Source organism: Lotus japonicus, chromosome 4 (assembly GCF_012489685.1).
Source record: "Lotus japonicus ecotype B-129 chromosome 4, LjGifu_v1.2".
Lineage (NCBI taxonomy): Eukaryota > Viridiplantae > Streptophyta > Magnoliopsida > Fabales > Fabaceae > Lotus > Lotus japonicus.
The window spans coordinates 70,912,157-70,937,012 of NC_080044.1; the positions used below are offsets into that span (position 1 = coordinate 70,912,157).

General features: G+C 35.3%; 5 protein-coding genes and 1 non-coding gene across 6 annotated transcripts; 3 read left to right on the top strand and 3 right to left on the bottom strand.

Moving 5' to 3' along the window:
- The first annotated feature begins 782 nt into the window (after window positions 1–782).
- LOC130713931 (outer envelope pore protein 16-2, chloroplastic-like) lies at window positions 783–3,347 on the top strand. Its single transcript, XM_057563760.1, has 7 exons — window positions 783–1,243; window positions 1,359–1,410; window positions 1,572–1,649; window positions 2,125–2,156; window positions 2,329–2,362; window positions 2,546–2,613; window positions 2,937–3,347. The coding sequence occupies exons 1-7, from the start codon at window positions 1,109–1,111 to the stop codon at window positions 3,078–3,080; spliced, it is 543 nt and encodes a 180-aa protein (XP_057419743.1). The 5' UTR covers window positions 783–1,108; the 3' UTR covers window positions 3,081–3,347.
- Window positions 3,348–4,924: 1,577 nt separating this feature from the next.
- Window positions 4,925–6,492, top strand: LOC130711321 (uncharacterized). The gene is made up of 2 exons (XM_057560884.1): window positions 4,925–5,084; window positions 5,358–6,492. Exon 2 carries the CDS (start codon window positions 5,406–5,408, stop codon window positions 6,180–6,182), a length of 777 nt encoding a protein of 258 aa, XP_057416867.1. The 5' UTR covers window positions 4,925–5,084; window positions 5,358–5,405; the 3' UTR covers window positions 6,183–6,492.
- A 1,604-nt stretch (window positions 6,493–8,096) lies between these two features.
- Window positions 8,097–11,485, top strand: LOC130715304 (DNA-directed RNA polymerases II, IV and V subunit 9A). The gene is made up of 4 exons (XM_057565384.1): window positions 8,097–8,255; window positions 8,374–8,449; window positions 9,418–9,576; window positions 10,921–11,485. Exons 1-4 carry the CDS (start codon window positions 8,227–8,229, stop codon window positions 10,999–11,001), a joined length of 345 nt encoding a protein of 114 aa, XP_057421367.1. The 5' UTR covers window positions 8,097–8,226; the 3' UTR covers window positions 11,002–11,485.
- Window positions 11,486–16,124: 4,639 nt separating this feature from the next.
- Window positions 16,125–16,800, bottom strand: LOC130711392 (uncharacterized). The gene has a single exon (XM_057560983.1). It carries the CDS (start codon window positions 16,559–16,561, stop codon window positions 16,298–16,300), a length of 264 nt encoding a protein of 87 aa, XP_057416966.1. The 5' UTR covers window positions 16,562–16,800; the 3' UTR covers window positions 16,125–16,297.
- A 2,357-nt stretch (window positions 16,801–19,157) lies between these two features.
- Window positions 19,158–19,229, bottom strand: TRNAH-GUG (transfer RNA histidin (anticodon GUG)). Its single transcript has one exon. It is a non-coding gene; the product is annotated as a tRNA-His (tRNA).
- Window positions 19,230–20,841: 1,612 nt separating this feature from the next.
- LOC130711391 (probable bifunctional TENA-E protein) lies at window positions 20,842–23,166 on the bottom strand. Its single transcript, XM_057560982.1, has 3 exons — window positions 22,931–23,166; window positions 22,161–22,378; window positions 20,842–21,367 (listed from the first exon to the last, which is right to left on the bottom strand). The coding sequence occupies exons 1-3, from the start codon at window positions 23,117–23,119 to the stop codon at window positions 21,052–21,054; spliced, it is 723 nt and encodes a 240-aa protein (XP_057416965.1). The 5' UTR covers window positions 23,120–23,166; the 3' UTR covers window positions 20,842–21,051.
- Window positions 23,167–24,856: the final 1,690 nt, after the last annotated feature.

Here is a 24,856-nt window from a genome sequence, read left to right on the forward strand (position 1 = left end):
CACTTTTCATTGTTAATTCATGGTTATCAACATCGCAATTTTGATGGAGAGGTTGCAGAATCCCATGACTTCAGGTGTTTTGAAGTGTAACTATAAGACTGTATAGTCGGTTTGAGACTCGATCAACAGATTTAAACAGTTATAGATGAAATTGATAAATACTACTCCTGCTTAATTTTGTTTATGTAAAAATTTATGTCAATAAAGTTGAAAATAAGTACTTATGGTTAATTAATTATAAACTCTTAATTTTAATTTGTCATGATTGGTAGATGCGTTTTTATTATTATTATTGAACTATAGTTAAGAAAAGTTAAATTTTAAAGTGAAACTTGTAACATTTACTAAAGTGGAAAAAAGAATTACTAGAAATGATTAAAAAAATTTATAGCTAATGAAGATGTGATCAGAGTTTCTAACAATTTATGGTTATCGATCAGAGTTTTTCATTCAGCAGGCAAATCTGCCAAAATTTAGCTAATGAAGATGCAGTTATATATCTGCATATGTTCAATAAATTACAAACTTAATTTAATTAAAATTACATTACTATAATATGTTGTGTTACTTTTAAATAACAAATGGGGCTTATGTAGCAAAAAATAACAAATGGTGCTTACACTTCATATATTATTATTTTTTGTCTAAACCACGGTTAGTTGATATTCAACTATTAATTCATGATGCATGATTTTCAAGGAATTGCAAGCATGCGGTATCCATCTAACATGGGAGTATAAAGTGTTGTTTGAACATTAAACTCGGTCGCAAGCTGCAAGAAGTAGTACAACTACAAACAAGGAAGATGCATGAGTGAGCTGAATTCAATCTTCATAATCGGGTTCAGAATGATATTGTCTAAAAGACATGTGTTAATTCTGTTGCATCAAATGCGCATCCTCGTACTTTTAGGAACATCCACGTGTAGGGTCACAGGAACACGTGTTCTCCAATCCACCACCCTCTTCAAATTTTGTTGTCTGTTTCTTTGAGCTCTTTTGTCACCACACTAAGTAGCTTCCTTCTTTTTCTTCTTTCTATTCTTCCCCTCTCACTGTTTTGCTTGTTTTTCTTCAAACACACTCACACGGCAAATTGTTTAGTTAAGATGAACAGCGGTAGCAGCAACTTGGAGACTCGGTCTCTGCTTGATGAGCTAAGTCACTTTAACAAAGGGGGTCTCTTTGATTTTGGACACCCTCTTCTTAACCGCATAGCTGAGAGCTTTGTTAAAGCTGCTGGGGTATATATGCATTAATTGCATGTCATCATTCAAGTTAATTAATCATGTTTTAATTCCAATTAATTCATGTTAACTTTCCATTAAAATGATCATGTCTCTCCTCTGTTTCTTCTAGATAGGAGCAGTTCAAGCTGTGTCCCGTGAGGCCTACTTCACAGCTGTTGAAGGTGCATAATGCCTACTTCACTCCATTTTTCTTTTGTGTGTTAATTTCTTTTTGGATAGTCTATGCATTATTTATGACATTTTATTTTTCAATTTATCATCTTGGAAATTAACTAATTGATATTTCTCAATGCTTGTGTATGATTTGGGTTCATATATATAGGTGCTGGGATTGATAATGCAGGGGGTATGCCTCCAGAAGTTTCTGCCACCAGGAAAAATCGTTTGCCTGGCCTTAGAGGTACATTGATTCAACACTTGTGGCATCCATTAATTTGAGTCAATTAAGAGTGTGGATATATGAATCTTAAAATGATTGAAGTTAACAAAATATATATATTGACCCCTCAACTGAAATTTTTGTCCATGTTTAGTCATGATGCCAATCTCTTAGTGTGTGTTTTTATATCGTTTGAAGGAACTTCAATCCAATCAATATAAAGGGAAATATGTAAATAGGAAAATATAGGAAGAGTGCACAAGCTCTCATTCATGAGCTAATTTGATAAACTTATTGAAATAAGTTAAACTTGTAGGTAAGCATAAGCTAATCTGAATAACCTATGAAAATAAGCTCAAGCTACAAGCTGTTTTACACAAGCTCTCTCAAATTATCACAGGAGCGCTTATGCTATAAGTCAATGCTCAAATAAGCTTTTACAAATAGAAGTATAGAACTTAATATCTGTTCCTCTTTTTTATTTTTGTACTTGCAGGAGAGACCAGCAACAAATCCCTTGAGGCCATGGTGAGTTCATACATTTCCAAACTTTTGCCACCCAAACCTTTCAAAAATTATAGCCTTAATGTCCCATAAGTTAACTAGTAAATAATGTCAATATTTGCTAAATTAGATGAGCCTTTGTCACATTCTATAGTTTTTTGTCTGCCCTTAATTGGTATCTTTTTCTCTTACTCAGGTGAAGAATACAGGGAAAGAATCCTTCCAGTGGGGTAATACTAATACATTTCCTCAACCTAATAGACATGATATATATGTTTCTGCATAATATATGAACCTGCTTTTTACATTGATGAATTATAACTGCCAAACTTGCAAGGCAAAGTTGAGTATGGCTACATTTTCTGACTTGTCCCTGACAATTAGTGAACCTTACATATTTTTCCATAATGCAGGATTGGCTGCAGGATTATATTCAGGACTCACATATGGGCTGAAAGAAGCACGTGGAGCTCATGACTGGGTAATGTTCTAAACCACAAAATTTCTAATAATTTTCTCTACTATAAAAGTAACAGCATCATTAGCAAGCCTCATCTCCACACTTATGTGAACAATACATCCTTATTAGTTTATGCTATTGTAATTGCAATCGCTATTGCGACACACAAACTAAAAAAATTCAATATTATTGCCTCTATTGGGCATTGTGAACCTTAATTTAGAACCATGGTTCTATTTTCCCCTTCTACTCCTAATTTCTTCAGCATAGTGGCAAGTGCTCTGTTGCTTGTGTTCACTAAAATGTTACACATGATTTATTGTTAATTCTGTAATTTGATGCAGAAAAATAGCGCGGTTGCAGGAGCAATTACTGGTGCAACACTTGCACTCACCTCAGATGACTCATCTCATGAACAGATTGTGCAATGTGCTATAACTGGAGCAGCTATCTCCACTGCTGCAAATCTTCTAACTGGGATATTTTAAATGGGTGACATGCTATCTGTTGAGACTGGTTTTTTAGATTGATATAAAACCTTTTCTGTCTTATAATTTGTGGCACTTGCTGGTATAAGCATGTTTATGATGAACTTGCAAGGATTTCCTTTTTGAATTTGTAGTTCACATTAATAGCTTCCTTGTGTCTTACTAATTACTCCTGATTTTCAAAAAAATGAGAGAAGCAAAGGTGCAATTTGAGTTAAGTAATCAATGGATGATGTAGGTCATTCATTCAATTACAATTTACAGGATTTATTTTGGGAAATGAAAATTCCGCAATTTTGCTTAACGATCTCAATGTCATCTCAATACAACTTATTACAATTTTGAATTTTGCAATTCCCTTGAACAATAAGAACATCTTCAATAACAACAATTTTGATATACATATAAATAAAGTATGTATGCTCAAAAGGGCATTTTAAAATCCATGCTACATAAAATAAGATCATGTTACACGCAATTGATGTCTGCGGTCTGCCTCAATTCATTCTCATTCAATCTCATATCTTGTAGGATGCTTAAAATATACTTCTCTTTTCATAGTTTATATCCTATTGGTGCAAATTGTATCTAAACTTTTAACAAGAGCAAATATTTGTTAGAACATGTTTTTGTCCCAATAAATCCCTTGTTTTCGTTTTAGCTCCTAAACTATGAAAATTACATGATTTTGGTCCACCTTACTGATTCGGTTTGTAGGATGTCTAATGTGGAGACTTGCTAGTCATAGTTTGCCATGTGTTATACAAAACTTGTGTGGAGTGTAAAAAATAAAATAGGTCATTGGAAAGGTTTTTTAGAAAGCATAAGAATATATTAATAACAGCTTTGAGGAAAATGAGACAAAGCAGACAATGATGATTAATAACATCAAAAAACTAATCACCCACCCTCAGTGAAAGACAATCCCCAAAAGAAAAAAGCTCATAAAGTTATACATCAGACAAGGATCTTACAACCAACCCGATAGTAAGGAAACCACCATAGTGAAAACCAACCTAAAAACTAAATAAAAAGGTAAGGACCAGAAGATCACGAAAGCTAAGAGACAGACACTCAACCTAACACCAAAGGAAAAAAGTAATTAGTTTCGATAAGAAACACCAAGCCATCAACCACCACCCCTAAGGAGGCCTCGTGCAAGGATCTGGGCTGCAATTTGGTTCACAACAACCTCATTTGTACAATCATACCTCATGCCCAAGTAAGCGTTACTCGCCCTAGTCATCAACCATCAACCAAGCGTTACTCGCCCTAGTCATAACTCCTTGTGGTTCTGAAAACTCTGCGGGCAGAAGCATCAATTGATTCCCTTCGTTAGCCTCTAGAGAGGTTGAGACTTCTATTATATCCAGGTCACAAGAGATAAGAGCTTCTACCTCATCTTGAACCTTCTTCTTCCTACCTCTTTCCTCAACTTTCATGGGCCTCCCTTAGCCAATAAGGAAGTTTGTTCAATATGTATATTCCACAAATAAACAAGTAAAATGAACTAAATTCATGTCATTTTTATAGTTCTAGAATCAAACTCATCGATCTTAAATCTGAGGACTTAATTAAAAAGAATGAAAAGTAATGTATAGGGAATAAAAAATATCTAATCCTCAAAATAATATTTTACCTAGTGACTTACTAACTCATTCAATAACATGACCACTTAATATTTTGATCAAATAAATAACCTTTGTTCTGAATTTTATAATATTAATTAAAATAAGAATGTAAAAAAACTAGAATAAAATATCAATTAAGAGACTTCCTTATCAAGTAATCACATAATTGTTTTGGCTTTTTCCCTCACAGCTAGAAAAAAAAAAATCACATAATTGTTTATATAAAACAATGTAAAATGAAATATCAACACTAGTTACTTGCATTACAAATTCTAACCATCGAGCACCGGCGACATAACCCTAATTCCCTCGTCCCCAATCACGCGCCGCGCAGATCGAAGACAGAATCGAAGCGCAGAGAGGATTTTCTGAGGTAAGATCTCTTTCCCCGCTCTCGAAGTTTATTTAGGTTTCAATTTTCATACTCTTCAAAAACAGATAAAAAAATTGTTCTAGATTCCAATCGATCTGTATAGGGTTTCATTTTGTTCGATTTCGCTTTTTTCCTGTAATTAAACCCTAACTCTCGTAAGATTTGTATGTGATTTTCTAAATTTTCACTGGAATTAGTGTCTGCTGTTAATTACAGGTAGATCGGATTATTAATTAATTTATTAATAATATTTTTGGAATTTTGGTGGTGTAGGGTTTATTGATCTGTTGTGAAAGAGGCGTTTGAGGACATAGTTAGAACATGTCTAGTAAGAAGGATGAGAAGTCTCAGGCTGCGGCGGAGAGGATCAAGGCTGCGGCCTTGAGTGCTGCCAAAGGCCTTAGTCGTGCTCAGGCTGAAAGGGCGGCGACTGCGGCGGCTCGGAATGTGAATGCTTATGGTCAGAAGGAAGAAGGGCCTAGCAGATGGCAGGAGAAGAGGGAAGCGAAGAGGCAGATGTATCTGATGAGTACTGAGAAGCCTGTAAAATTGGGTGAAAGGATAGGGGTTAAGCATACAATGTCTGGCTCGGCGCAGTGTCAGAAGTGTTATCAAGGTGGTCATTGGACATATGAATGCAAGAATGAACGGGTTTACATTTCGAGGCCGTCCCGGACCCAGCAACTTAAGAATCCTAAATTGAGGGTGAATGTGTCTGTCAGTTATGATTTGGAAAACAATGATGTTGATGATAAGGAGGAAAAGGCTAAATCGAGCTCCAAGAAAGCCAAAAGGAAGCACCGTTCTGACTCTGATTCTGGAAGTGATAGTGAGGATTCAGTTTTTGAGACTGAAAGTGGCTCATCATCAGTTACAGGGTCAGATTATTCTTCAGGAAGCAGTTCAGATTCCAGTTCATCTGATTCAGAGGAAGAAAGAAGACGAAGGAGAAAGAAGAAGACCCAGAAGAAGAAGAAAGGAAGAAGGCACAAGAAGTACAGTTCATCATCAGAATCATCTGACTCAGAATCTGCTTCAGACTCTGATTCTGATGATAAAAGCAGCCGGAGAAAGAGGAGGCATAGTAGAAGACACTGAATTAGACTGAAGGATGTGAGGAGCAGCTACCAGTTTGGTGAGTGGGTTGACAAGCTTGATCAGTATAATCATCAATTTTCAGCAGATATGGTGCTTATTATATGTTTGGGTAATGTAGAATAAACTTTGCTTGGGTTGCATTTCTCTGTTCTTATGTACTTTGTTATCAGGATATGCTTGGTTGATCTTTCACATTTAACTCTTTGGTTGTCAGTTGTCACCTATGCACTGTGAGATGTTTTAGTAGTTAGATCTTTCTTCAAATTGATGCAAGCTTCAATACACTTAGATACTCTCACTTACAACTTAACTATTGTCTAGTTCAAGTCTTTCGTAACTGAGTTGGTTAATCCATATTCCTTACTTCTAATGGCTTTCCTGCTTTACATGATATCCATTATCCAATTAGTTGAGCTTGAGTGTATGGTATAATACTTTACTGTGTTTGTTTCAGCCAAGATTCTAATGTTGGATTGGGAGTTGTTTGGCATGTTTTATGTAACCCCTATTTATTTAAACGAAAGTGAAATATTCTGAATTTAAAGATGGGATGAGATGGATGGAGTGGGATAGATATGGTTCCAAATATTATCCTGAGAAAGATATTTCTGAGTAACAATTCGAGACAACCAACTGTCAGGTTCATGAATAATTTTCCACACCATTTTTCCCAATATTGCAACATTAGTATCATGAGTGTTTTAAGGACAAACTTCTTGTATGCTTATGAGATAAAACAATGCAATGCTCAGTTCACCAAACTCCAACTGCAACCTGGTTTCTTAGTTTCCCAAATAAAGGGGCAAATACAACTATCTATTCTGGTGCAAATCGACCTGGGGAGCCAATACACACCTGCATAGAATAAATGCAATGGGGATGGAGGACATAGCAGATTTGGCAAAACAAAGGCCTACCGGCCTTATTTAGAAGATGTCAAGCTCGTGTTCATCTTCTCAACGAGAAAGCCTGTCCACTTCCAAAAGAAATCCAAGATACATGCCAAGATCTCTTGTGATCTCCATACCAAGAATCCTCGCAACATTCAGTTTGGTAATACGTGACATCTTAGGTGACATAAGATCCTGGACTCATTAAGATTCACCCTAAGATCTGTCGCACTGCAAAAGTCTTAGATATTTAAAGTGTATCCACAAGCAGTAAATTTAAATCTCACTTGATCTGGCCTAGTTATTTGATTTCGGGGAAAAGGTGATTCTTTTTATTTTTTGAATCAGGATGTGATAAATTCATTTGACATGTTTTGTTATTTTCAAAATGTTAAAAATACGTGATAAGTTAATTTTTATTATTTTCTATTTCCATTACATCTTTTTTGGTTGGAAGGGTATGGAGAAAAGTTATTTCTAAAGTTATATTTATATTGTTTGATTCAATTTTTAAGAGGGAAGGAGGAGGCTAGAACCTCATAACTACATTTGTCTCCCTTTAAAAAATGAGGGGACTTTTTATATAGATAAAATTGTCATTTTTTAGTTTTAAATAAGAATAATTAAGTAAATTTGTTTTAAGTGAGTTAGCATAGTAGTTTATGTGACTAGAACCTCTTCACATGAACGGAATGAGATAGTGTAGTAGTTCTTTACTTCATACCTTAAACGTTAAGGTTTGAATACCAACTTTTGTAAATAAACAAAATTCATTAATCAGCACCTTACTTACTATTTAGTGTGAGGTGATAAACCAATGAATAACAAATTATATTTTCCTTTTTGAATAGACCCTTGAAAGGAGAAGGAAGATTAAAATGCTAATCTACGTCTATAATTAAATCCACGACTCTAGAGTTCGGTACCCATTTTTGAGTTTCGTGATTATCGACTATGTGATACCTCATTAAATAAAAAAACACCTCTCAACATAAACTAATTAAGAAAAGTGTTAATTCCGGTCATCTCCCCTGCAGTCAATCACCTCCTTTAAAATTCACCCCTTCCGTTCCTCACTCCACATAATTTGGGCGTGTGAAGTAGGCAGGCAGAAGATCCCGCCAAAAAGGGTCGCTCTCCTCCTTCATTCGAAGATGAGCTCCATGAAATTTTGCCGCCGATGGTCCGAACTTCGTTCCCATTTTCCACTCAATTCCTTGCATTCGCTACTCTTTCTACTCGATTTTGTTCACCATGATAGTTTTCATGAATGCTTGTTCTGTTTGTTGTTCGTTCTGCAGCAACAACATTCTGTACCCTAAAGAGGACACGGAGCAGAAGGTTCTCTACTACGCTTGCCGCCACTGCAACCACCAGGTTCTCCTTCTTCTCCTTCTTCTTCTCTGATTCCCTCTCTAATTTCTCCATTAATCTCGTGTTCTGCATTATCGTTGAACAAAGTGAAAACCCTCACCACCACTGCTCTAGATCTGTAACCGCTTCTTCTTCTTCGTTAACCTAATTTTCAGTGCTTGGCTAAACCTAGACATTAGTGCTCTCTTGCATGTACCAACTGGTCACCATTTTACACTGAACATTCCACTGATTAAATGCTGGTAGCATGGATTTGCTTGGATTTGGGTGTGAAGATTGTACTGTACTGTTGCTTTTGAAGATCCTCATATTTCTCAGTTCTCTGATCAACATTTTGATTTTGATTTTTAACAAGAACTGCATTTATCCACTATATAATTTTCTACCAGGTTGAAAGGAAGATGACTTGTTATTTCCCTATTGTATAGTGTATATTGATATTATCCATAATGGTTTTTCTTTTGTTTTCATAGTTGACTTGTATGTTTACTGATTGTGTTTATATTTCATGTCAAAAGTATTGAGGATAGACTTGCATGCTGTCTTTGATTCATGTCTTTTGGTGGAGGTATCTTGCTATTGTTTCAAGGGCTTAAGAACTAAGATCTCTCATTTGTTATTTACTCACTTCTTGTTCTATTTCCCTCCTACGTTATTATCGATAATGTAAAATTTTGTGCTTCAGCAACTGTCTTCATTTGGTGCTTTGGTGATCAGATTTTAAGACAACTCTATTAAGCCCTATACGTTTTGTTGCTTTTGCTTATCAAATTGTAATCGTTGGTTGTGTTCAAGGGATCACATTCAAACAATGTTGTGAAATTACCGATATAGCCGTGCTATAGCATAGCGCTCTGAGGGCTATCCTCTATTTGCCTCTATTTTCCTATTTTACTGCATCCAATTTTTACTTGTCACTTGTCAGTGAAGTTTGGATATCCCTGTCTGACCAGTTATTTACTGTTGATCAGGAGATTGCAGATGATAACATTGTCTACAGAAATCAGATACGCCAATCTGTTGGACGGAACCCGCAAGCAGAGCAAAATGTTGCTGCAGATCCAACTCTTCCCCGCACCAAGTCTGTTCGTTGTTCTCAATGCAATCATGGAGAAGCTGTCTTTTTCCAGGTTGAGTCCCGATTTTGCCTACTTACTATGGAAGGGACTAACTATTTTTATGCGTCTGAGTAGAATGTTTTGCTCTCATAAGAAATATTAATGTCACTTTGTTAAATCTCAAATGTAAAATACAAGTTATTTTCCAACACTCATCTTGCAAGTAGCCCTGCTTATATTCAAAATCTTACTGGGAGAGGGAGACTTTGAACCAAAAACAATGATATCCTAAAAAATAATCAAATCTAGACATGCATTAAGCTCAATAAACTTTAGCTTGACAAGGAATTTCAGGATATTTGTGAGTATTTTAGAATATCTTAGCTCATCTTTAGAATATCTTGTAAGATAATTAGAATATATTATGTGATCCATGGCTCATTTGTATTGCATTCTCTGTCTTCGCTTAAGCACCGAAAAACAGAAAAGGTGCTCATAACTCCCTTCACAAAACTTTCCTCTGGATGGAGAATTTTTCCGTTTCCAGTTGTGCACGTAAACAGGCTAAAATATTTTACATAATTATCACTGTAAATAAATAAGACCACTGGGTTAGTATTTTGCATACATTTCTTGTATCATTATGCGCTGTATCAATCTAATTTAAAGTTATTGAGAGCCTTCTCTTTCCTTTTTCCTCCCTCTCTATCTAAACCCTATCATTTCAGTAGTTTTGAATTTTATTACTATTATTCAGCATGGTTTGTTTGGGATCCCTAGTATTGATTATCATAGTTTTTAACTTTTCATTATTCTTGGCAGATTGCTTAAATTCATAAAGTTTTCCATTTTTTATTTTTGAAAACTTTCAATCACTGAAGCAGAATATGAATATTGTCATCATATGTTCTCATAATGCAGTGTTTTACTCAATATAAGAAAAGACCTAATTATCTGTGTTAGAAGTTATTTATGTTTTATGCAAACCACTCTCTTGTTCAAATGCTAAATTTGTTCCTTAGTGAATACTTAATTTTGCTCTTAGAAGTTTTTTTATGTTTTATGCGAACCACTTTTTTGTTCAAATGCTAAATCTGTTCCTTAGTGAATACTGTACTGTGAACTTCTGTGAGCTCGGTTTAGTTATTTTCAAAGGTACTTGCTGTTTTTAAGCCATTAAACACTGGCATTATCTATCCACAGAAAAGGTAATGCTTATATGAATATATGGTGTGTGTAGGTCAAGGAAGTTTCATCGTAGCAGCATGGATCTTAAATGTTTTGTTTCCTTTTCAAGCAACTACAGTAACACTCTTTTGAATGCAATTTTAGTAAAATCTGCATATTCAGAAACCATATTTTATATTTTAGTTAGTTGGAGATGCTCTAAAATCGTTTATTGTTTGTACTATGTAGACAACAACTAGAGGGGAAGAAGGCACCACACTCGTTTTTGTTTGCTGCAACCCAACCTGTGGCCACCGATGGAGAGACTAGGACTTTTCATACTTTGCTAAAGTCAAGGTACATTTGTAATCAAATATCTGTGCTAGTTGCTTTCCTTTAGTTTATGGATCATACAAGAAGTTTGTGTTGATTTTTTCGAATTGCGGAAGATATGTATGAAAGCTAATGACTAGATTTGTAAGATATGGAAGTGTTATTAAAGTCATGTGTTATATAGACTTCAAACTTCAAAGATAGCATCGCGGGATGCATCACATCTGGAACTAAGAGTAGCACCTTAGTCAGGTACCTCTGCAGTAAGGGAGAGATGGTTATTAGGTGCGTAGCTTAGTACAGGCATCATCTTTTCATTTTGGGTACATTACCACGTTCACCCGTATGCTTCTATTGATTTGCTTTCCATAATACAGAGTAACGTCAACTTGTTATTACTCTGTTGATAAGATTATTATTACATAATCAAGGATGTCAAATATCCCATTCTCAGAGTGGTTATCATTGGTCCTTTTGAACAGTATTATTAATACATATGAACTGTGAAAGCCATCTATATATGGCTGGATAATGGATTGCTGATTCATTTGAAGTCGCCAAACGTGAAAGATCCATTACCATCGCCCTTTACTCTTACGTTGGAGTTGTTGGTAACACCAATTAGTTTTTGATTGTCTCCATTGAGAATTCCGACTGCCGGAGCTTGAAGAGGAAGTGGAGAATTGCGGATGGTATTTGAGCGAGGCTGAGTTGCCACAGCCCGGCTGCCATCTCCTTCATCGATCAAGTCAGCTAACCCTCGCACGAGACCTGCCATATCAAGAGAAGCAGCAAAAAAACTATATTTGGGAGGAGTCTTTCTTGCTATGCATAATGTTGAAGAAAAACTACCTTTTTATAGATGCTAGAAGAGAATATCACGGTAGCTGCTTGCCTCTTTTTTAATTTCTTGAAACATAGCTTGAATGCAAAGCTAATTAAGGGCATGGTTGAATACTCTTTTTAAAAGCAGTTTTCACTATTTAAAAACAAGATTGTGAGGGCTTGTTTTCTGAAATAAAAATGATTTTCAGGATTTTACAACTTGTTTTTCAGAAAAAGAAAAGAAAGAAAAAAAAAAACAGTTTAACGAGATGTTTTGTAAAAGCTAAAACGAGATGTTTTGTCAAAGCTAAAAGACAGTGACTTGAAAATCAAAACTAGAAAACATGTGATATGTTTTAGGATTTTGTCTAAAAAATTGATAATGAGAATTATTTTTTAGAATTAGTTTATATCAAACTGATTTTGTTTTCTTCATAAATTGAAAATTGTTTTACAGGCCAATAATCAAACTGACCCCAAGAAAGAAGTAATGCTCAAGCAAATACTAAACGGAAATGTACCCAAAATAATACTAAACGGAAAAATGAGCCTTTATACTGTATGTTACTCTGTTTGTTTTTAAGTTGGAATCACATTAGCCCATTTTTAATGTCAAAACACATTATCAAGCATCTAAAGTGTAAAAAGGTATTGAGTTTAGTGACCGTTGGTTTACGGTTGTGATGCAAACATAGCCATATTTATACCTTTTATAACATAATATAAAAACCATTTATGTGTCCCTTACCAACATCTTAGAGTGTAATATAAAACAATTTATGAGGTCCTTACCTAATAGCTTAAGCTTTTGTGATGATTAGTTGCTCGTGCATTTATCCATGCTTTAAGCCCAAATGACTCTTGCGTGAGAGAACGTGTTAGAATATAATATAAAACCATTCATGTCACTTTTATTCAACATGTTAAACTTTTGAGATAATTGGTTGCTTAACAATACGTTTTCATGTGATAAAAGTCACAAAAAGATGAATTACACAAGTTTTTTACACTATCCCTAACTAAATGAATTTTTATTTAAAATGATACGTTCTACTTAATTAGTTTGGATCAGTCTCTTTGCTGATGATATTTTTTTTTTGTAAGCTCTTTGCTGATGATATATCCGCTTCAGATTTCATGAAACGCTCGTGATTATTGCATATGAAATTATAAAAGATATAGTGAATAACTGAAATCGGTGGAAGATATACATTATAAAGAGATCATAGAAGAGGTATAAAAACCTCATCAATTTATTGGGAACTGTTAGGCATATTAGCCCAGTTTCAGTGATAGCATCATATATATTATCGAAAATTATTACATATCCTGGCGATAGTTATGATTTCTAGTGGTTGAATCAAAGCCACCAAAGATGACTGAACCGTTACCATTGCCCTTGGTGTAACCAGTGTTGTTAATAAGACCTCTCAAGTTTTGTGTGCCTGTGTTGTTAAATGACGATGATGAACGGGGTGACTCCTGAGAAGGAGGAGCAACAGGGTTGGGAGAGTTTCGCTGTCGGGCCTCCACATGATCTTCAACAGGATCAAAGATGCGGAGCAAGTTAAAAAGAGAACCTGACATTGTGATCGATTGTGTTTGGAACTATATGTGAAGCTGATTTCTTTCGCTTTGTAAGTTTGATAGTTCAGAAAAATTTGGTATGCTTTTATATGCAGGTGAGGAATATTGGTGTTGAAGCTTGCACAATAAGTAAATGCTCACTTGTGGAAGAGTTAGTTGAGTGCGAAGTGTGAACGAATCAAAATCGTAGATGTGGTATGGGATATGGTTCCAGAGTGAGACCTTTGATATAAAAACTAATGGTTTAAATTAAGCCACAAGTTTCTTCCACTTAAGCATTCATGTTCGAGTTGAGTAGGATTCTACGGGTGACCAAGCTTATATAACGCTAACTGCGGTCAGCTGAAACTTGAACACAAATCATTTGTTTAAGCTAGATTGAACTACGAGTTTGGTGGTATTTGATAAAAAAAAATTTGTGATGGAGAAATAATTTTGGATGAATTAAAAATGGATCTAAACATATTATTAATTGTTCGGATAAGGTAATTAAGCATGTTACCATGAAAGTGATGAAGTCAGAGCAAAAAGATTAGCAGGTCAATGGTCAGCAATTCCGGGAAGGAAGATGAGGATTGAAATCCGAAATTCTGGTATCCATTGGAAAACTTGTCTTACAGTACTTTAAAGATTGGGATTCATATCCTCAACATAGCCCTAAACAAGAATATTATTCTTCAGGAATGGGGTAAATAATGGGATCAAAGCATATGTTCGACAAGAAAATCATTGGTGGGAAGTTAATATTCCGGAAAAAGAAGAAGATGGGGGATAAGAAATTCTATTCGGTTATTGAGAACTTGTCTTCCATAATTACTCAATGATTGGGATCCCCTTCCAAAATATCTGATGAGCAGCTTTTATTCTATTCTATCTTGAATATATCCCTGAACAAATATATATTCTCCAATACAACAACAAAAACAAAAGTTTTATTCCACTTGGGCTTAATGTGTGTTTGCATAGGCCTGATAGAACTTGGTCCATTTGTTAGCAAGTACTTTTGAAGCTCAATAATTTGTTTTATCTTGGTCCTGAAAGTTAGAATCAACAAAGGTCAAATTCAAAATATTAGCAAATGTTGGATAGGTTTAGTACAACAATACAACCTTCATAATATAGCTGTGGATATGTTTTCCATAAGGCTTGAAGTGATCTTTTATAAATTACATTGAGTTTCATGTTTGTATAGAAAGTAAATGACAAAGATGAGAGAAAAAGATCACATGAGATATTTATAGTGGTTCACCACAACCCTGAGTATGTCTAGTGCCCTAATTTTTTAAGGGATTTTCCACTAACTTCTCAAAGATACAAGTACTGACTTGGCTTTTCTAGGCTAAACTGAGTGTCTTGACTCTTGACCCTAACATCTCCAAGCTAATAACCCAAGTAGTCTTTGCCTAGCATCTTCAAGCTAATCCTTGAGTGTTCGAATATAGCTTCTCCAAGCTATCTCATTTAAAAAAATGAGTGTAGATACAAACCTCCATCAGTTTCTAAACTAACTCAAGCTTACTACTCAATTAATGAAAATTCGTTTTTAAGCTTAGCTTTGAGGAGTTTTACAAAGTTTTCTAATATCAGATTATACAATATGAACACTTGGAAACTTCAGCAAACTAATGACTGAAAAGAATGAACTTTACAAAATGGATAAAAGAATTAGTGAGTCTTCATTCTTCTGGCGTTTGCTTTTATACCCTGAAACGAGATCCTAGTTGTTGAAAATCTAGGCGTTGGGAAGCTTTTACCCGTTGATGATTTTTTGACCATTGAGAGAAACTTCTTGTTGATAGTTGGCTTTGGGTATATTGGTGATTTTCAAAGATGATGTTGACTTGTACGAAAGGATTGAATAACTCTTCCTCTCTTAACGACTCTATTTGCATTGTCCTTTGTATCAAGAAAGACTTTTGCTCCAAAGGATAATAAGCTACCATGTTTAGCAAAACATTTGACTTTCAGCTTCTGAAGTTCCATGAAACTAGTTTCCTTTTAAGGCTTATGAGTTCTGACTTCGATAAGGATGATTCTTCTTCAGCATCAGTTCCTCCTTTGGAATCAGATTTCATGTTTCTTGCACAATATTGACTTGAACATTCTTTCTTTAAATATAGTGTTTGTCCAAAGATGTTCTTCCTCTTTGATCAGCAGTTGATTTAGACTGGATATGAATTATTCAATAGCAGTCCTTCTGATCTACTTCATGAATGCTTCTGATCTTCTTGCAGTTTTCTCCTTCTGATTGTCAATTTCAGCATTTGATATTGGCTTCTATCAGAATGCTTGATGAGCATCAACTCTGTTTCTGAGATGTCTTCATGAATCAATTGAGTTTTAAACTGTGGTTTATTATTGTGGAACAAAACAAGTTTCTTCATGACCCAATTCTAATTAACATGAGCAAACGTGATTTGGAGTACTAGCTAGTCACCAAGAACTGAACACACACCTAAACATTTTATTAGTTTACTTAATAATTCTCTTTATTTATAATCTCACTCAATACATCACACGTATATCACACACACATTTCACTTCTCCAAATGTACAAACCCCAGTGCAGTGTCAATAACATCAAGCATTTCTGCCAAATTAAAGAAGTTGTGCTCAATTAGAGATTAATGTCAAACGTTAATTAATAATAGTTCCTAAATAAGTCAAACCTCAAAGCATAAATATGAAATAATTAATATCAATTCATCTGTTCTAAAACGAAAGTTCTGTTTATTATTCCATTTTAATTTACATAAGGAGAAGTTCTGTCTAACATATCAGAATGATACATAGCATAGGCAATAACAGAAGTTATTTAATTTAATTATTGAGATGCTTCCACCCATAGATTCTTAATTGCTTCATATATTCATGGTTGTCATCACTGGTGGGCACCAGGGGAAGCAGAGAAGTTGCCAAAGTTGATGAGCCCATTAGCGTTTCCCTTGACGTATCCAGTCTGGTTAGTAAGACCCTTCACATTTTGCTTCCCAGCATTTGAATAATATGCCAACTCTTCAGAAGTACTACTTGTGTTACTGTTACTGCAGTTGTTGGGACATGAAAGAGCTTGTGTTGTTTGGCGCCGACGGCCATCACCTGAGCCAACAGCAAGGTAGCAGATTCCAGATGCAATACCTGCCATTAAAGAATGCTTGGCTTCAGACTAAAACTAAAGGAACTAGATGAGTTAAGAGAGCTTTGGTGGTATTTGGGCTGAATAGGACTTCCTTAAATAGGCTTGGGAGTTGGGAGTAGAGATTTTGATGAGTTTGATTCCAATATAGTGGAATGGAGTGAAGGAGCAGTGAGAGGGAAGAGGGCGGAATAGGAGCTTCACTTTAAATTCTGTCCGTCTATCCTTGTCCACATTGCTTAAGCCTTAAGGTGCCTATCTAGTGGAGATTTATTCATAGCTTTATCTTGCTAGATATCAAATTAAACGAAGAATAAGAAACAACAGGATTATTATTCACACGTCTAAAGGCTAAAGCAGTGTTGATCTGGAATCAATGCCAAGGACCAAGGTGACTGAGTACTTATATATTTATATATATATTCCTCTGCATATTCGGCTAGAATGTATAAGAGCATATCATTACGTTCAAACCTCATACCTCATCATGTATGATCAACCGGCCGGTTGGGTAATATTTGCTTTTTTTTTTTCAAGAGTAGTTCAGCTGATGATTTACGCAAGGAATCTTGCTCTGCTTTAAAAAGTTTGGATAAGTTTCTAAATATATGGCATTTATACTTGGTATACACAACTAAAAATACAGAAAAATACTATGATTTGCTTAGGGAAAGATTTAGTGACGGAATTCCGTCACTAAATGATCCATCATTATTTCCTCCCCAATTTTTTAATTAACTATGTACTATTATTAGTTACGAAGATTTTCCCTCACTTGATATTTTCATCACTAAAGCCCTCAGAAAATCTGAGCAACAATTTTCAAACAGACATTGTTATGGAGGTCACTATTTCATTTCCACAGCTAATTTTGTGACGGGAAAATGATTGTCACTAATATGCTTTGCAAATTCAATTACTTATTGAGTTGTACTATTTGTTAGAGTAAATGGTAGTTGTTTTAGATTGATTTTGATATTCAAAATCATGAAGCTACTCGCATAAGATGTTCTTGCATTTTTGTTTTGTAAAATGGCTAGTTTTGCTAGCTCACAATACCGCTAAAGGTAAAGAGAGAAAAAAAAAATTAATGGAGGTTTAAAACTTTCACTAATCGACTCTTTGTGAATATTCATTTGATATTTTTCTTGCCTACATATTTTTTCTGTAAATTTTCTAGCTAATTTTACTGCGTTGGACACGACACTTTGTAATAAAATTCACCCGTAAAATTTCAAATTTACCATAAATTTTAGAAGATGGGGAACTAAGCAAAAGATCAAGCGTACTCTGTTACAAACAACCATCCCCTCTCATCTAAAAGACTAAAACAGCAAATATGAGCTTAGCATCTAGTAATGGAAGATCTACTAAAATGGAATGTACAATTTCCGTCATTCAGCCCGCTAATTAACCTTTTTAAACAAGCATTCCTAGATCATGATCCATGTCTGAATGATGGGGAAATTAAGTCTGTTGTATGATAGGTATATCAGTATATGCTGTTTGGTTTTAACTTCTAATTGAGCCATTGATGCAGAAGCAATGGTCTTGGAGTTGGTGGTAAAGGGCCATGAAATGGTAAATCATGTTGTAATTGCGGTGGAATAGGAAAAGGCTATATATCATTAATTAAAGAAGTGTTAACTGCAAGGAATAAGATATACAACAATCTGTTAATTAACTGCAAACTGCAAAGCTCTTATTCCAAATATACGGTCACACTATTATTTATTGATTATATATTTCAAGAACTTCCACGGTCTTCATACATGCTTTTGTCACCATGTCCTGTTGATTTCGTTACCAAACGCTACCTTAGGCATGTAAATTACCAAAGTTGATGGCTCCGTTAGCGTTGCCTTCTGTGAAGCCTGTTTGGTTACTCAGACCTTTAATTGTTTGAGTGGCCATGTTGTTGTATTTTCCAGAGAAGCGATTCCTTCCAGGCACAGGAGTAGGTTGTAAATTGGGTTGCCTTGGAGGAGGTGCGTTTTGAGTTTCACCAGCATCATCCATGCTATTTAGCACACCAACAAGACCCTTGAGTGCATCGAGTTTTTGTTGAAGGTCTGCCATATTGGACTATATGTGCTTTGTAGTTTTTATATATGCAATCTGGCTAGAGATTGTTTGATTTCTTAGCATGCTAGAAGCCTTCTTATATAGATGTAGAGGAGGAGGAATATGTTGGTTTGATTGTAATCTGAGTTCCACATTGCTAATAATGTTGGTGAAGGAAGAAAAATACAAATGAAAGCATCTCATGAAGGCCCAAATTGCCAATAAATAATGAATGGTATAGATATCAAGTTAGAAACAAATTTAATCATGTATTGTGTTTCTTCCACTAGTTTTCTAAATATGCAAACATAATAATGAAGCATGGACTATTCCTCATGGGAATAATACCTCAAATAAAGTTATTCTTTGGTGGGGTATAAAATTCTATTCGATTGGATCTGGTATATATGTTTATCATCATTCAACCAAAGAAATATTGTTTGTTTTGTACCAAAAAAAAACGAAAGAAAAAATTGTAGAACAACAGCATCTTCAGCTTTACTTAGATACAACAATTTATAGGTAATAAAAATGTAAAAAGTGTGGCTGCTGGGATTCGAGCCCAGGTCTCCACGGCCACAACGTGGAATTCTCACCACTAAACTACAGCCACTTTGTTGAACGTTGTTCCATAAAGTTAAATTAAAAACACATTTTACAAACGCAATAACACTTGCGTGCTCCACCAAATAAAATTCTTAGCATTTCATGTTATATAATTCAAACTTTCCATTATGTTAATTTAATGAGAAATTTTATAAAAAAATAGTAATGACCAATATCATGCACACATGCTTGCTCCGGGTTATTCACATTTTATTTGATGTGAGAGGCAAACTTACAAACATATTCCTAGACAAAACTTCACATTTATAGTTTGTCTGAAAACTCAAATATCCGGAATTAATGTGTGGCTTCCAGAGGGTGAGTCTCCGCATGTGATTTTGCAGTCACAACTTCGAGCCTACATTAGATCCATAAAGTGGATTCGACCCCTCCCTGAACCCGCACATAGTTGGAGCTTTATAGCACCAGGTTTGCCCTTTTAAAGTGTTGCTTCAACATTGGTGGTATTATGAGAGTATAGCTGCCATGTTATGTTTAAGGAATAAAATTTTCCCCAAGGCTTCTAATGGGATGTGTTATACAATTGATTTTACAACCAAAATGAAAATTGGTTAATCTCGAGAGTAGCAACTTCTAGGTGTTAGAATTGATTTTGAGAAAAAGAGAATTATCCAAAAATGAGTAGCTTCTGGTTGTTAGTATTGACTTTGAGTAAATAGAAGTTTGATTCAAACATGTTATGATTAATATGTATCATGACAGCACAGCTTCTATATGATGTTAAAGGAACAAGAACTCTAGACTTATTTTCTTCAACTATATTAAGGCAGAGGAAAGGGTCTAACCTGTAAAATCATCATTTCATCATTATCATTTCCAGTGTTAGAGACTAGAGCCACTGATCCATAGCTAATTAAGTTTGTTATAGTTCTTTTTTAATTATATGCTTTGTTACAAGATTAAATCAATGATTTCAAGCTCTTCGTGGTTTCAAAGTTATATATATCTTAGGCCTCTAGTCCCAAATTAAACCCCCCCCCCCCCCCACCTTCCACCAATTGGCAAATATTTATTCCCCCAGCAATCAAAAGCTTCTTCTTCCAACAGTTCTAAACACGTCATGAATACTAAATTATAAAGACAGATATCATAATCCAAGAATTGAGTATGATGACAAATGACTAATAATCTACCTAGAATAGTTTATATTTGCCTGCTGAGGAACAAGGTCAGAAAGTTCAATATTCCACTTGTTGGCTTCACTCTCTTGAACCATGATATTTCATCCCCCAGAGAAGCCATGCATGCCCCTTAATATGACCTCCACTCGCAACAAATGGGACAAACGCTCGAACAAACAGGTAATCCTAAGCTGCACAACTTAACATGTAAGAAAGAACTATGGTAATAGTTTGTCCCTTTCAATGCTTATATTGAAATTTCACATTAGTTTTAGTCCCACATTGGACAAGTTACTCTATCATTCTTCATTTTGCCCTATATAAAGGGAGTTCCTCAATAAATCTTACTGAGTAGTGGTTTCTCCCACTAAAAAAACGAAAATTCAAATTAGGATGTAAACTTGTCGTACGTACACAAAATAAAATTACAAGTGTAATTATTTCTACAACTATGCATGTTTGAGACATAACAAGAGGGGATCCAAATTCTAATTACATTTAGAACTCAAGTTACAGATGCTAAGGAGTGTTTTCAACATTTTCATTTATTATTTTCCTAGTTCTAATTTACTGTATCCTTCTAAGAAATAAAGATCCACACAGTACTTTAGTCTCTGTAAATGGTAAAACAGAACAAGGCTTTGACCATTTTTCACACAAACATAAAGGTTTTCATCATGAACAAAATCAAACATTTCCACGGCTCATGTTCCAAAACTCAACTTCATGCTCAAGAACACTGAGGAACACAACTTCAGCCTTTTTGAGCTCATCATCAGAAGCCTTTTGTAAGCGCTGGTTGGCAATCTTCTGCAGAGATTGGCAATACTGACCAAAACCCTCATTGCCCCATCTTGCACAAGTCTCCTCCAGTTCCGGTGGGGCTTTGGAGCCTTCTCCAATGCAGTGGGCAAAGCTCTCTTGGTACACTGCTTCAATGGCCCAAAATGCTGTCATAGCCACAGTATATTCCACATCTGACCTCATTAAACTTTCCAGTAACCTGTCACATTTAATTGCTTCCTCTAAGTAAGTCACAATACAAGCATTTTTTGGAGGCAAAAGTAGCATATAATTTGACTAAAACCCCAAATATCCATGTTTAATGTGTGGCTTCTCAAAATATTGATGGCATTATGAGAGCATAGCTGCCATATCATGTTTAAGGAATAGGATTTCGCCAAGGCTTCTAATGGGATGTGTAGGACAATTGATTCTACAACCAAAATAAAAACCGATTCACTCTCCTGGGTGTTAGAATAGAATTGATTATGAGGAAAGAAAAGTTATCCAAAACCCGAGTAGTTTCTGGTTGTTAAAATTGATTCAAGTTGAACATGTTATACGTAATTTGTATCATGACAGCATAGCTGCTATATGATGTTGAAGGAACAAGAACTCTAGACTTATTTTCTTCCACTATATTAAGGCAGAGGAAAAGGCCTAACCTGTAAAATCAATCATTTCATCATCATATTCATATCCAGTGTTAGAGACTAGACCCACGGGTCCATAGCTAATTAAGTTTGGCATAGTGTGATCTTTTTTAATTCTATGTTTGCTACAAGATTAAATTCATGTTTTCCAGCTCTTCTGGTTCCAAAATTATGTATGTCTTAGGCTTCTAGCCTCAAATTAAAACCTCCACTTTCCCATATTGGCAAATATTCCCCCAGCAATCAAAAGCTTCTTCTTCCATCAGTTCTAATCACGTCATGATCCAAACTAAATTGTAATAGCAGATATCATAATTCATGAATTGAGTTTGATGACAAATGTTTAATACACAAACCTACCTAGAATAGTTTATATTTGCCTGCTGAGGAACAACGTCAGAAAGTTCAATACCCCACTTGTTGGCTTCTCTCTTGAACCATGATATTTCATCCCCCAGAGAAGCCATGCCCCCTAATATGACTTCCATGTCAGCACTGTCATCCGATTCCTTGCTAGCTTTTATCAGCACACTAGCAACAAATGGGACAAACTCTCGAACGAAAAGGTAATCCTGAGCCTGTATAACATAAAGAAAGAATCATAGTGATAGTTTGGCCTTTCATATTGAACCATGCTTATGTTCTAACATAATCCCCTCTGCCAACATTCGAATAGTGAAAAACACATAAAAATTTAACATAAAAAATTGAAATTTCACATTAAAATGGTTCATTATTCAACTATTTTTAGTCCCACATTGGACAAGTTTCTATCTCATTCTTCATTCTGCCTTATATAATGAGAGTTTTTCCCTTCATGTTAAACACGTATGGGAGCACTTACTCCTCCATACTTTTGCTTGTTGCCCCCACTCAAAAATGAAAAATCTAGAGAGGTTGTTGCCCACTCAAAAATTAGTTAAAATTTTCGATTAGGGTGTAAACTTATGGTATGTAGTTGGCCCTTTCAGTGCTTATGATGAAAATTAATTAATTCATATTGCAACCACTTAGTTGAAAATTACAAACAATTGATGAATCTTGGCAAGAGCAGCTCAATTGTATCAAATAATAATGAAAATTATAACTAACAACAGAGAAAGAAGAGAAAAAAATGAGAAGGTTATTACGAGCCATGTTTTGAAGGAATTGATGTGTATGGTGCCATCACGAATGCTAAGAATCAGAGGGTGTCTGGTGGCTGCGTCGTAGTGAATACGGTGCTTCCTCAACCAAGTTTCAATCATGCCGATTTTCTTCTCCTCGACTTTCATCTTCTCCGCCATGTTGTCGCTTCTTCTCAGTGTCTCACTCGCCATTATCTTTCAGTTTGACTAGTAACAATGAGGTATCGTGAGAACTGAGGAGGATTATTTTGTGGGCCTTAAAAAGAGTTCAAATGTAAGTGGGGCAGGCCAAGTTCTAGTGAAATCCACAAGTAGCTTTGTAGGCATGCACCTCTACACATGTCAAGCTTATTGGGCTCTATGAGATGGTGTCTTTCCAAGTGTCCAACGCACTACACTATGCTTGTCTAGATCCAAGGGTGTCTTTGCTTGTATTCTTTTATTTTTTTTTTACTTTTTTTTTAAACAACGGGAGTAAAGAAAAACGACTACCCTAAGCTAGCACAGGCTGCACAGCCGTGTCGGTTCGTAGCCATAAGCGAAATCAACTCAATAGGAGGAATAAATCATCTATGGGGATTAAACTGACAACACAAATTGAATGAAGTCAGCTTGTTAGCACACGCATTAGCTTCAAGTCGAAAAAGATGGAAAGAAACACATCATTGACAAGTAGAAATATCAATAATATTTATTAATATGACATCTAAATGCGATGATATAGGAGGAGACTCCAACATTCTAATAGCATTCAGAGAGTCACTCTAACATACATGTTTATAACAAAAAATCCCAGGTGCGGAGAAGCTTATGCTTAAGATAGCAAATGAGCTTTTTTTGAATGAATAGTTTAAAGTACAATAAAACAAATTTATAACTGTGGTATGACTAGTTGTTGTGAGAACGGTTAACCATTTGCTAGCCTCACATCTAGCTTGCATTGAGACTTTAACCTTGATTAAGCTTGACCATAGTTCTAACAACCCAGTTTGTGTTTAGTTAGGTGGTTAAAGTAATGGAAGTCTTCCGATCTTGGTTGTAATTCAGTACTTGATCGTCATGACCGACCAACTTAACTAACTACGTAATCATTTGGGTCGATCAATCTTGGCATTGAGTTGTGTGGTTGTTTGGGCCGATCAAGACAAATTGTATTCTAATAGTATTTTTTTTCAAGGACAAAGTATGAGGTCATTCATTTAAAACAGAAACGACATCAGACAATCGGATAGCCTCCAAACCCGAAGGATTTCTCGATTCAAACAAAACAAGAACCATAGCGCAAATTTAGCCATAAAATCAGCTGCTAAATTACCGAATCCGCGCAGATGCAATAAAGGAAATGAAATAAAAGAACGCAAAAGTAATAGACAATCAACAACAATAGCAATTAAGTAGGGACGACGAGCCCGACAATCATTCCAAGTGTTAAAAAACAATTAAACTATCAGTCTCGAAAATAACATCTTAAAAGAAAAGTTCCAACGAGACCCGAGCAAAGTTTCAACGAGACCCGAACTGCTCACCACAAGGCTAAAGCCTCCGCCAAAATTGACACTTAAGTGATCAGTTCTGTTTGGAAATTGATTTGCTTATTTACTCAGAACTCATTAAAGAAAATCTCTTTCAAAAAAATTAAAGAAAATTAATCAAATTAGTTTTTTTTAAATAATTTTACTAGACTAGACTGAATGAATAAACACATCAGCTCCACCTTATCCAATAAAAAACAGACACGTAACCAAACACGCATATCGTGACGCGTCCACCAAATGCCAACATTCCCCTTCCCTATATTCTCCGTTCCCATTTCTGATATTTTCTCCGCATCAACAACACTACACAGACACACAACAATGCATATTTCTCTATAATTCCACCACCGTTCACTGCTCGCAGTTCGATTTTCACCGCCACAACAACTACCGG